Source organism: Amborella trichopoda, chromosome 9 (assembly GCF_054954075.1).
Source record: "Amborella trichopoda isolate Santa Cruz 75 chromosome 9, AtrichopodaSantaCruz75HAP2 v2.0, whole genome shotgun sequence".
Taxonomy (NCBI): Eukaryota; Viridiplantae; Streptophyta; class Magnoliopsida; order Amborellales; family Amborellaceae; genus Amborella; species Amborella trichopoda.
The window spans coordinates 7,870,863-7,884,303 of record NC_142344.1 but is presented as its reverse complement, the minus strand read 5'-3'; the positions used below and the strand labels follow the sequence as shown (position 1 = coordinate 7,884,303).

The window sequence follows — 13,441 nt, the reverse complement described above, 5'->3', positions numbered from 1 at the left end:
GGTGCTCGCCAATATTTAATGATAACACAACCCGACATTGCTTTTCATGTCAATCAACTATGTCGGTTTATGCACAACCCCACCACGACACAATGGGTTGTTGTCAAACGCGTTATACGATATCTTAAAGGTACCATTGATTATGGTCTTCACTTTCAGCCAGGCGAACTAAACCTTGTTGCTTTTTCGGATGCAGACTGGGCTGACAGTCCGGATGATTGCCAATCGACAAGTGGCTATTTCGTATACTTTGGTAGCAACCTAGTCTCATGGAGTGCGATAAAGCAATTCATTGTTACTAGGTCCAGTACAGAATCGAAATATAGATCTTTGGCTCACACCGCTGCCGAGTTATATTGGATACACATGCTTCTCAAAGACTTGCATATTGTTTTACCTTCTCCACCAATCATTTAGTGTGACAACATTGGTGCACTATCTTTAGCTGCTAATCCAGTCTTTCATGACTGTACTAAGCATGTGGAGGTTGATTGTCACTTTGTTCATGTAAATGTGCTTCATAAAGGTCTTGATGTTCGCTATGTCTCCACCCATGACCAAGTGGTGGACTTATTCACTAAAGGACTGTACTCTGCTAGTTTTCACATGCTTCGAGACAAGTTGACTGTCCGTCCCTCTACATGGATCGTCTGCTTGGGAGGGCGTATTTACGAACTAAAACTACTTTCTACCAAACTTACCTTATCAGCAACAAACTATTTGTCAAATCCTTATCACAAATGAGTTGACTATATATGTTTATTAGTTGTATACATATATTGTAAAATCACAAGTTTGTTGACCATATCAATTTGTTAGTTGAATATGAGTTTATATAGATATCAATGGATCTCAATCTCCTCTCATCAAGAAACGTGAGGGATAGAATTTCAAATCCCCTACTTTATCTCCCTTTATTTGTAGCTCTTTCTTTCTCTATCTTATACATCTCTATCTCTCTCTCTAAAAACCCTATCCCAGTATTTTTCCTTAGCAAGGGAAATTAGAGATGAGGTTCATATCTTGAGGTTGATATGAGAGTGATTAATGGTCTATTCAATGAAGGTTTGGGACTTGTTTCAATTTTTTGAAATAAAATGGTTTGATATGATTGCAACTCTATCAAAATAAGTAAAGCATCACCTCATAACTCATCGAAAATTGTAATTCATGCATTAGAAAACCTTGAGGTTGATATGAGAGTAGTTAATGGTCGTTCAATGTGGGTTTGGGACTCATTTCAATTTTTGGAAGGAAAATGGTTTGATAGGGCTACAACTCTATCAAATTAAGTAAAGTGTCACCTCATAAGTCATCAAAAATTGTAATTCATGCATTAGAAAACCTTTACATCAATTATGTTGGCTTGAACATTATGGTTGTAGAAAAAAAAAAGATTTCAAGCTCTAAAAACAGTGTATATTGTAACAAATTATCCAGACTATTTATTTTGCCCTAAAAGTAGGTGTTCAAAGATCCACAAGATCTGTACTATTTTGTGAGTTTCGAATTTCATTATCGATATTGGAAATTGATTTTAGAGTCATCATGAATATTTCCGTTGGCAAAAATGCTTTCCGGATTAAGATTTGAGGTGAGGCTTTAGTTTGTTTTCGTATAAAAACTGGGCGTTACAGCAACCTCATTTTTTTTTTTGAATATTTTTTAGAAAAGCAATTTCCATGTTTTGCTTGTCCAAGTTTCACTTGTCTATAAAATGTTTGACTTTGGAGTTAAGGTTAATAAATGGGATTCCGGAGTCAAGTACCAACCCTTGATCCTCCTTTTGACATGTCTTCTTAATCAATGACTTGTCTCAGAAAATATTCCAAGATCATCCCCAATCGACCTCCTCTATAGTTGGTCCCAAGTTTGAATGTGAAAGGAATATGAAGTTGTGATGGGTTGTCAGCCAACGAAAACTTTTATCACATCTCTATTCCTAATCCAATGTTATATGCTCATGTTAGGGGATTTCTTGTGAGCGGCGTGCTAGAAATGAGAGTATTTCCTGTGAGCAGCGTGCTAGAAAAGAGAAGATATATTGTGATTTATGGTTCGACTGAAAGTAGAGCCCTTGATAGAATTGGAAGTGATGAGCAAGATTCGTATAGCCAACTCCTAATAGTTATGATATGACTCGGATGATTACGATGATGATGAACCATGCCCACTAAAATTGTTGAATAAAAGTATGAAATTTACATTTATCCCGTAAAATATTTCATACCTAGCATGGGTGTGAAACACGAGTACAAAATGGAGTACTCATATTCATCATCTACAATCCACAGTTATACCCGCTCTCGCTCTTATGACAATCCCTCTGCCGCCCCTGGCGTTTGAAAGGGGTATAACCTTCCAGCCCTTGCATAGTTTTTTTCCCTTCTTAAAAATTGAGGCTCTACTAAGATTAGGGGATTATAAATTAAAGTTAGCACTTTGTTTTCCAACATCTGGATAATACATATTGTGTAGCCAAATATTAACGAAGGCTCGCATTTTCAAAGTACATCGAAGCCATTTGTTGTTAGCATTGAAAGGATTAAAAAATTGGATCCATGAACTGGATCGCTCTTTTCGATTGTTGATTCGATTGTTGATCCGGTTCAAATGATCAACGATCCAAAAAAAAAAAAAAAAAATTTGAAAAATTAAATGGGGTTGGTTCTGACCGGTTCTCTAACATGATTGGCTAGCACTGGCCCAAATTGGATAGTTTAATGCATGAAAAGAAAATTTAAAAATATGGAATTGGTTTGTAGCAATTCTTTGACAGATTTCACCAGTTCTGCAAGAGAATTGGTCTGGAGTGGATGGAACTAGTCAGTTCCCAATATTTTTTAGAATCCAAATCGGCCCGACCAATTACTGATCCGCATCACTGATTCTTCAAAACCTGGTTAGCATCATAAGGGTCGGTAGGGCTACCATCGGCGTGGCCAAGCTTAGCTCGAGCACATACTAATGGGGCCCTAGTCTCAGCCCAGCTTTGTCTGTGCTGGGCCACGCATAGTAGAACCTTAAAAAAAATAAAGAGAAAAAGAAAAAGTAAATACATATTTGTCTCTTGGGCTATATTTTGTGGTTTACCTTTATTTTCTAGGACCTGACCTTAATTGAAGCCTGTGCGAGGACTAATAGATTATTAAAAACAAAAACATTAAAGAAAGGTGGTGGAGGTATCTAGCCAGGCATGACCTAGCTCGAACTTGCCTAGCCCTAGGGCCATCTTTTTGGGCCCACCCCTATTTTTAAGTCCAAGTTGATCAAAGGGTTGCACTCGCCTGGCTAGCTAGACCTAAAAAAAAAGGAAATACTGGTAAGCAACTGGCCAGGCATGAACCTACCCCATGCCTAAATTTTAAGACATATTTTGCGGCCCAAGCTCAATATTTTAGGACCAAGGTAGGTGGGAAATTCATTGTACTACACCATTGACCCATAAGTCTTATATTTCCAGGCATGTCCTATCCTCATTCTCTCTCTCTGCCAATGTTTGTGTGTGAATATAAGCATGAGTGGCTTGCTCCAGAGCAACCCTCCAGCTTAGAATGCATTGTACACTGCAAATTGTCAAACTCAAGCAAGCACCCATAGAATCTCTCTCTCTCTCTCTCTCTCTCTCTCGGTTTCCAAAATGGGTGCAATCTAATGCTAATACGAGTGACAACCCCACCACCTTTATTAATTTTTTCATATTTTATTTTTCATTGTTTCCTTTTGCTCTAATATGAATATTTTATTTTTCATTGTTTCCTTTTGCTCTAATATGAATGAGACACACTTTCCCCAGAGGAAAAGTTTATCATGTATTTTTCTCTTCTTTTATTTTTTTTTGTAGTTTAGTGGGGAAGACGGCCCCTACTTGTTTTTTCAAATAGTTTAAGAGTCCGTTTGTTTTAATGTGTAAGTGGGGTGGTGTAAGTGGGTTAATGTGTTATTGGGGTGGTGTAAGTGGGAATGAAAACTATAACGTGGTGACAAAAATATGGGAGTGCTACCACCACAACCCCAATCCCTTTCCAATTTATTGTGTATTTTATAAAATAGGAGTCCTGAATTTTCTTTTTGACAAGGAGTCCATACTGAATTTTCATGGATTTGAGATGTGAAACTCATCTCATATCACTTTGAATACATTTCCACATTATATCTATGAGTTTTTAGGAGGAGAAATAGTGCACATTTGATGATATGAGAAAAAATAAAAATAAAAATATGACAGAAAAATGTTCAAAAGATGTTGCTTTTATTGAAAAAGAGCACATTTCCTCGAGAACACCACAATTCAATCTCTACCATGAAAGTTCAAAAGCCTCTTCAAATTAATGAAGCCCGGAAATTAACATTGTCAAAAGAGGGAAAGCAAATTTCGTGACAACATCCCCACAAACACTTTTTTTTTTTTTGCAACTTTTATCCCAAAATTATATTTTATAGCAAATACCTCAAAGTCAAATAAAAACCAAAATGCCCACACATTAGTTAAAACGCCTCTCTTGTCATTCAGTCTGGCATATTTACCATTCGGTTTGGCAGATTTGCCATGCGGTCTGGCAGTTTTGCCATGCGGTCTGGCATATTTGCCATGCAGTCTGGCATATTTTCCATTCAATCCGGCAAGTTTTCTTTGCAAGGCCAATGGATCGGCAATTCCTAGAGCGATCCGGCAATATAGTTTATCGATCTGGCATAAGTTGCATGCGATCCAGTGGTATATGTGTTATGGGTTCCGGTATGGCAATAATATGTATCGGACTATCTTTGGTGACTGAGCATCTACAAGAATGTGACGCCTTCATGTACGGACAATGGTATTTTTATCCTCCAAACTATGACTTTTTTACTTGGGGAATGTTTACTATAAAAGTTAGTTTGGGATAAAAATTGCAATAAAAAAATTGGTTGGAAAGAGAACATAAAGAAAGTTAAGTCAAGGGGGGTTTTGTAATTTTCCCTAAAAAAGAAGCCCGCAAATTATAATTCTAATTCTAATTCTAAAGGGCACAAGGTTTCAACCCTAGACCATCAAAGTAAGGTGTGCTACTCAATTTTGTTGGAAGATGCAAATTTAGTGTCGAAAATTCTTATAATGGCTAGAAAGAAATTTAAAGCTCAAAAAATGGTACCGATTGAGTAGATATATAAACTATAGTTATCAAGATGGGACCGAACCAATGGTTTGACCGGTTGGACCACCGACGATACCTTTGTAAATATGGTCCAAGATAAAATCAGGTTTAATCAAGAATCGATCAAAATTAAAGTTTGATCGATTTTAACCTATTGAAACAACTGATTTTAGCCATTTTGACCAACTAAATGCAATTGGACACATTTTAAATATATTTAAAATTTTAACATGTTATTATTATTTAATTTTTTTATAAAGTATATCAACCTTGTTGTATCTATTTTAACATGATCAAACCCCTCACTTATTCGATAGCGAGTCTAATCCTAAATATCATTTTACAACACATTTTTTGAAATATGCCTTATATAAACGTTTCTCATTCTCGAATGCTCAATCTAATTTTCCTGTTTCTACGTTTTCTATTTTGAAAAAGTATATAATGCGATAATTTTACCTTTGGTACAGAGTGGTCTCAATTAATCTTGACTATTGAATGTGAAATTGGGTGGTTATATTTATTTCATCAACAAAATTCAAAAGATTTTTTCTCAAACGTTCTAACACTTCCAAATTATCAAATTTCACATCGAATAGTTATAAATAAATATGACATCCTTATATTAAAAATAAATAATCTTATTGTATACAATCTCTTTTGTGAAAATAAACCCAATGAAATAGAGGAGCACCAGTTTCACGCGCGCTTAATTGGAGTGACGGAATTTCACGGGTGGGTCCCAGAATAGCTCACGTCAGTATTGTCCAGAAATCACCAGCTGCAAGCACAGGCCGGTCGGAACCACGACGTGTTCGAATTAAAGACGTCATCAACGACCGGCCGAGCCGGTGACACCTCACCCGACCTGCGGTGGCGTCGGGTCGGGTCCCGTTGACTGGGTTCACATTAACTGGAAAAACTTTTCTGCTGGATTTGCGAATCCCACGGGGCCACATGTAAATGCAAACGTGAGACTTGAGAACCCTTAGCCGACGTGGCACCTCCCATTTCCCTTGTCCTGCTCCATTGACGAAAGTACCCCTAGCGAGTCGATTTCCATAACCCCACGAAGAAAAGATTCTGGAGGTTTTTCGGATGGGCATACGAAACGAAATTTCGGAAATTTAACGGGGAAAGGACCCGGTTTCTATGCGTCCAAGCCCTATTAATAAATTTATTTTTGAGATGGATTTTAAGGCTTAATTTTTAAAAGCATCTAATCTCTAACATAGAGATTATGAATATAAAAAAATAAATAAATTGTAAAAACCAAAACTAATAAGTATACTAAAAAAACATTTGAATTGTTAGTTTTTATTGTTTTTTAATAAAACACTTACTTGCATCCATTTTTAAGATTGATGATTTATACTTTCTGGACCGCATGTGTAGAAATACAGTCCAGTCCGCAGGAAACAATTTTCTTTTACAAAATTGGGCATGAAAATTGGGTGCGATAGATGGTGCCATTAGTTTTACAAAACTCACATCAAGGGTAAATCGTTCGAACCTCATTTTTGTTTCAATTATTCAGATCGGTCTAGATTAACCTAAATCAGTTATTCAAAAAATATTAAAAATAATTAATAAAATAAAAATTAAAGTAGGCTGACATGGTGCAAATTCAACGGGACCTATAAAACCATTAGATAAGTTTTTTTTTAAAAAAAGGAAATATGAGTGTGGGATTAAGGGGGGACCGGGTTGGGACTGAAACGTTTCTGGAACCAATTCGGTCTTTTCTATTCCAGTCCCTTTGTTGATTCCTGATTTGTATCGTGAGGTTTCAAGAAACTGCATTAAATTAAAAGGCGGATGAGGTTCACTGCAACTTGTAAAGCCATGGTCCAAATTTAGGCAAGAAATGTCATCGAACTTATCATTTTGACTGGGGTTGAGAATGGGTTGAATCAGGTCTGGATCCATTGGGATCCGGATTCTAATCCTAAAAGTATACACAAGATCCGGATCGAAATCTGATCCGATCAAAAAAATCCTGATTTGGATCTAGATCCAAAAAGTACACATGAAATTTGCATCTGAATCCATATCCGAACGTTATCGATCTAAAAAAAACTATTTTATATATTTATACCCATAAAATAAAAAATAACATATTAGAAAAGGGAAAAGTTTATATAGAGCCGAGGCTCTAAACAATCAAATTTGAGCCTACGTCAAAAATTCACTACAAGAGGTTGTTCTCATGCCCAAATATCCTCAAATTGATCATCTCGACATCAAGACGCATAGACATGAAAAAAAAATGGATTTCAAGTTTTGAAAATGGGGTATTTTATAATGCATTTTTGAACCATTAATTTTCAAGATTTTCAAGTTTTCATAGATCTATCGACCTACACTATTTTTGAAACTTTAAATGGAAATATATTTTAAGGCTATCACAAAGATTTCCAATATTGAAACCACATTTCTCGACACTGTTTGAAGGTATGCTCTAATTTGATTGTTTAGAGCCTATGCTCTATACATACTAGATTACATATATGTATATATAAAATAAGGAAAACTCTTAAAAAAGCATATAGGCGAAATTAAACAATGTTTCATCCCGCCACGAGCATGCTATGTCCGTTACGATTTTGCCTCAAAAACCGCCACAGATCTACGAGAGCTGTGGCGGCTTCCCGTGTTTTTTTTCATGAAAAAATACCGCGCACGGACATGCTATGTCCGTTGCGGTCTTTTAATCCAAACCGTCCGAAAAAATCAGACGGTGCGAGCCTATAGGCAAAAATACTGTTCATTTTCACCCATACGGGTTGCGTAGTCTCTTACATAAAATAATATACAATAATTTAATAATTGGGTTAGATTCGGAGATCCGAATTATTATTCAAATCCAAATTTTAGATCCAAATCCAACCTATCGGATCTAAATCATGGATCCATACCCGGATCTGGATAGGGTCCAAAATTCGGGTTTCATATCCAAACCAAGCAAATTCTCACCCTTAAAATATTCGACACAGACAAATATAAATAACATATAACAAATTTTAAAAATAGTGTATTTTGACATGCATTATCTTGGCTTCTTATCTAAAATTTGAAGTGTTCACAAATACATTTACATTGTTTTTAACGCCTCAAAACTAAAATTTAGAGAAAAAAGTAGATTGGTGATAAATATTTTTGGTAGTAAAACTAAATTTTCGAGCTGTAATTTAAAGAGGCAGCTTTACCTTGCACTATAAAGCTGCCACTTTACAGTGAGAGCACCAGATCACATTGTTAACAAATTTTAGCAAAATTATGAAAGAATGTAAATGATTGAAGGATGTGAAATAATTTTTAAAAATTGCACTGATGAGGTTGGGGGTGACACCCCACGGGAAAACATGGGAAAACATATCATGCCAACCCATGATTATTAGTAGGCAAGTGATGAGTAAAGGACCATCTAAAGCTGCTCATCCAAATATCTCTTGTAAACCCCAAACGACTGTTGATACTTGTCTTGTTACTTTTACAATTTGGGATTTGACGAAAGGCCACGCCTCGATCATGATAATCCAATTCAGACATGCTTCTAAATTTTGCTACAAGTTGCCATGGCATATATATATATATATACACTTGCAATTATGAAATTTATTGCTCCAAACAAGTGCAATCGAGCCGATTTATTAATATTAAAAAAATCTTATCCAAATGAATCATATTTACACTTCTCAAGAGTCCTATGATCAATTTGAGAGCTTTGTAGAGTCCAAAAAACATTTTCTGAAAAGGTTTTGAAGTTTGCCTCACAGTTCGCAAAGCCAGCTGGGTCAACCCGGACCACTCTTGGTTACTCGGAACCGGCCACTAGTTGTGGCTGGTTAGGGTAGTCAACCGGCTTGACTACCCTAACTTAAAATATAATTCAAAGAAAATTATACAATATCCATAAAAATAAGAAATTTGTTTGTAATGGTTTTTTTTTTTTTAATATTTTCTATTGTTTTGGAAAGGATTGAGAAGTATTTTGCCCATAAATAGTCATGTTTATATTTTTCTCATTTTTTTTGGATTATTTTAAAAATACCCTTAGGCAGAAATTGATTTTTTAAAGGGAAAAGTTTATATAAGGTTATAACCTTAAAATGTAGAATTACAGATGTAAGTCAAAAATCCATCGGAAAATGTTGTTTTAATGTTGAAAGACCCTCGAATTGTTCATCTCGACATCGAGATGTATGAATATGAAAAAAAAAAAAAAAGATTTTGAGTCCCAAAAATAATGCATCTTGCAACACATTATCTAGACCATCAATTTTCAAGATTTTCACATGTTTATAGATCTACATGATTTTAACTATTTTCAGAGTTTAAAATTTTATAATTAGATATGAAAATATCTTTTTAGATAATCTTGATAATTTTTTACACAAAATTACATGTTATAATAAAATTTGGAAGTACGTTTTAATTGGATTGTTTAAAGTTGCAACCATATTGAAACCGTACTTTTTTTTAAAATCCATCATTTTTAATACTTTTTTTAATCTTTTTTAGAATCTATCACTTTTAATACTTTTTTAATCTTATTTAAATGTATTTTGCTTGGTTGTACTTTAAACATACATTTTATATTTTTTTAGATTTGTTTTAGATTTTTGAACGCTTTTTAGCCTGATCAGGTTGTGCCCGATTAGGCCGGTTACCAAAACCAATTCCCAGTTACTTGGACCCGCCCCAGGGCTGAGTTTTGAGACCGGCTGGTGCACTTGAACACTGATTTGCAGCCTGTACTGCCCAATTAGAGCCGATTACCCAGACGGGTTCCGAGTTACTCAGACCGGCCCCATGGTTGGGTTCGAGGCCGGTTCGTCCAATCGAACGCTGGTTTGTCTAAGCTACACATCATTTGGCGAAAATAACATGTTTAGACAAAGCCTGGACCCAATTTTGACATTAATTTCGTTTCAGTGAAGTGCGTAGATAAAATTCGTCAAAAGTGGCTTTATAATTCAGTTTTGACCAAGTTTAACTTGAAGTTTCGCCAGGTCCCTGATAAATTTCGCCGAAACCTTGCCGAAATCCGCAGAAATGTAGGACTTAAAATTAGAAATTCAAGCGACTCAATTAAGACTGTTCTTGTAATATCAAATCCAAACCCGCTTAATTCCCTGCACCTGCCCCTAATTTGAAAACCCCTTTCTTAGAGACAACACTATAATTTAAGGACAATTATGATATTTCAAGGCTTTCCCCGCCTCATTCTATTCACATTTGATGAGGAGACCGCGTCCAGCTTCTTGGCTATAATAATCAGGAGAATTCTCTTCCCTCCGTGAGTCGCGGTTGGCATAAAACATCCTCTCTCTCTCTCTCTCTCTCTTCACCTGCAACCATTTTCTCTCTCTACAATCCTTCCTTCTTATCCACGAACCCTAAAGAGCCCTTTCTCTCTCTACATATCCAAAGCAGCTTCCGTTTCCTCAACATCTATGTCTCTCTCTCTCTCTAGATATCTAAATTCCCGATTCTAGGGTTTCTCTCTGCAAATATCAAGTTCATGTCATTAGGTCAAATTAGGGCCTTTGTTTGAATTCCCAAAGCTACTATATTTGTCTGTGTCTCTCTAACTTGGATCATGATCATGGCTGTGAAACGGATTTGATTAAGAAAACCAGGCCTAATCTCTCAAAAGAAGACCGAGAATGCCAGCCACAGATTGCCAGGGCTCCTCCGCCCCCTTTTCTATCGGCCGATCGATCCTCAGCATAAAGCGAAACCAGATCGCAGCGATGGAAGGAAACCACGACCACGATCAAGAAGAGCTCGAACATTTCCAGAGACAAGTCACTGACAGGTTCCTTGACCTAGCAGCCTCGAGCACGGACTCGAGCCAGGGCTCGAGCGGCGGGCACGAGCTCCTCTCGCTCGCCTGGGTCAGCAAGGTCCTCGACGCCTTCCTGTGCTGCGAGGAGGAATTCAAAGCGGTGGTCCTATTGACCCCGCGTGCGCACCTGTCGAAACCGGCACTCGATCGTTTGCTGTCGGATTTTCTTGAGAGGGCAGTAAAAGCGCTCGATGTGTGCAATGCGGTGTGCGATGGCGCCGAGATGGTGCACCAGTGGCAGAGGCGGGCGTGCATAGCCTCCCGCGCGTTGGGTGGTGGCGGGCCGATAGGTGAAGCGCAGCTCAGGCGGGCGAAGAAGGCGCTGGCGGACCTTGGGGTGGCCGTGGCCATGGCCATGGCCATGGAGGGTGGTGGCGCCGCTGCGACGGCGGGTGCGCAGAGGAACAGGTATGAAAATAAATACACCGTCGTAACGCCCTTTAGGATAATGTATACGTAACGGCCAGTTCCTAAAATGGTGGTATGCGTTATTGGTAGATAGTGCCACAAACATTGCATTTTAAAATGTTCTAAAGAGTGGCGTTATTTCGGCTATAACGGCCATTATGTTTTTGGGAAGCACCTGCCTTAACGTTTATTTATTGTCATTTTTGTGTTTGGTGCCATTATTTATGTTGGGCATTATGTCGAGTATGACTCCCTCCATTTCTGTCATTATTTCCATTTTTCACCTTATTTTAATTTTTAACTTTTTGTATGTTGGGCATCACGTCGAGTATGGCTCCCTCCATTTCTGTTTTTCACCTTATTTTAATTTTTAACTTTTTTTAAAACGCGTTTTACATCTGTTATTTAAGTCATAATTAATTGTTATGAAATAAGATATGATCCACAAAATCGTACATGGCGTTACAAATCATCTCGATCGTTCCTAAAGGCCACTGATGGTGGTGATCTGGGTATAGGACGGGGTCTCATATGATCACTTTCTTTTTTATTTTCTTATTTTCCCTTGTTTTATTATAACATTACTTGACGTTGCGTTAACACAAATGGCCTCTGCCTATGGTATGTTACAACCGAATTTGAACCCGTAACAGGTCCTTTGGCCGTGCCGGCTCCTCCGCACCATCGCCGCCCACAACGCATGCATCCCAACGCTCATGGAGTGTGCCGAAGTCGTGGTCCGCCGCTCGGCAACTGCAAGCCATGGGCGCCAACCTCACGGCACCACGCGCCGCCGATGCGGCAGCCACCGGGGGTCTCGCCGCCCCCATCTACACCATCAGCACTGTGCTCATCGTCACGACATGGACGATGGTCGCTGCCTTTCCGTGCCAGGACCGAGGCCCACAAGGCCACCTCCCCACTCCCTCCAGACAGTTCTCATGGGCACTTCCGATTACGGGCATACAAGATCAGGTAGCGGAGGAGTGGAGAAAGCATAAAGGAGTGGCGGGGTTGCTGTTAGAGCTCGGGGTGGTGGAGAAGTGTGGAAAGCGTTTGACAGAGATGGTGGAGGCTGCGAGGGTGCCGCTGGCAGAGGAGCGGGAGGAGGAGATCAGGGCGGAGGCCGAGGAGCTCGGGCGGGCTTGCAATAAGCTGGATGAGGGGTTGGGGCCCTTCCAGAGACAGGTGAGGGAGGTGTTTCATAGGGTCGTGAGGAGCAGGGCCGAGTTGCTCGAGTACCTTAGCCGACCTTCCGAGCAATGATCTAGCCCATGGTTCGCGCTCTGACCGAGCCCACCCAACACCTCGACTGTGGACTGGGTCTACCTGAGGGTCCGAATTCGGAGGTCTACTGGCATTCCACGTTGAGGTCTTATGAAGTAAATAAAGGGGTAAAAACCTTTCATTTTTGTTTTTGGATTTTGGTTTGAGGGGGAGGTTTTTTGATATTTTAATTTTGTTGTTATCTTAATATTGTGAATTTTGTTGTTGGATTAGAAGAAATTGTATATAAATTTAGGCAGTTGAATTCTCTTTTTCTTGTGTAATTTCGTGGATTTTGCTCAGATTCAAAATTTTGGTAAACTTGGTCAAAATGCAATATTTTTTCTAGAAAATTGTAATACACCTGAATTACATTTCAACGGTTGTAGATGTATAAGAATTTTTTTGCATTTCTAAATTTTCACGAATTTTCAATGAGACTTGACTTTTGAATTATTTTTTCATTAGAATTAGTTATTTTACAGCCAAAAGATTACTTGCTGTCAGCACATGTTCTTTTCAAGAGTCATATAAAAGTATCGGGTGTGTCCGGTCCGGTCCGTTAAATGGAGGAAGAACTATAGAGTTGATATACCCTTACATTCAACTATCTAGCCATATGCCACCCAAACCAAATACTCTTTTAAGTTTTTATACCCTTCTAACACTGTTTTATTTTAATTTATCCACTTTCCGAGTTAAAAAAAGTAACTTTTCTATATAAAAAGGGTGTGGTTTGTATGGAGCTGACGCTCTAAACAATCAAAGTGCATTGCAC

General features: G+C 38.2%; 1 protein-coding gene across 1 annotated transcript; it reads left to right on the top strand.

Annotated features, from left to right (window-relative positions):
* Positions 1-9,843: 9,843 nt before the first annotated feature.
* Positions 9,844-12,933, top strand: LOC18424117 (protein BYPASS1-LIKE). Its single transcript, XM_006828711.4, has 2 exons — positions 9,844-11,397; positions 12,051-12,933. Exons 1-2 carry the CDS (start codon positions 10,808-10,810, stop codon positions 12,661-12,663), a joined length of 1,203 nt encoding a protein of 400 aa, XP_006828774.1. The 5' UTR covers positions 9,844-10,807; the 3' UTR covers positions 12,664-12,933.
* The last annotated feature ends 508 nt before the right edge of the window (positions 12,934-13,441 follow it).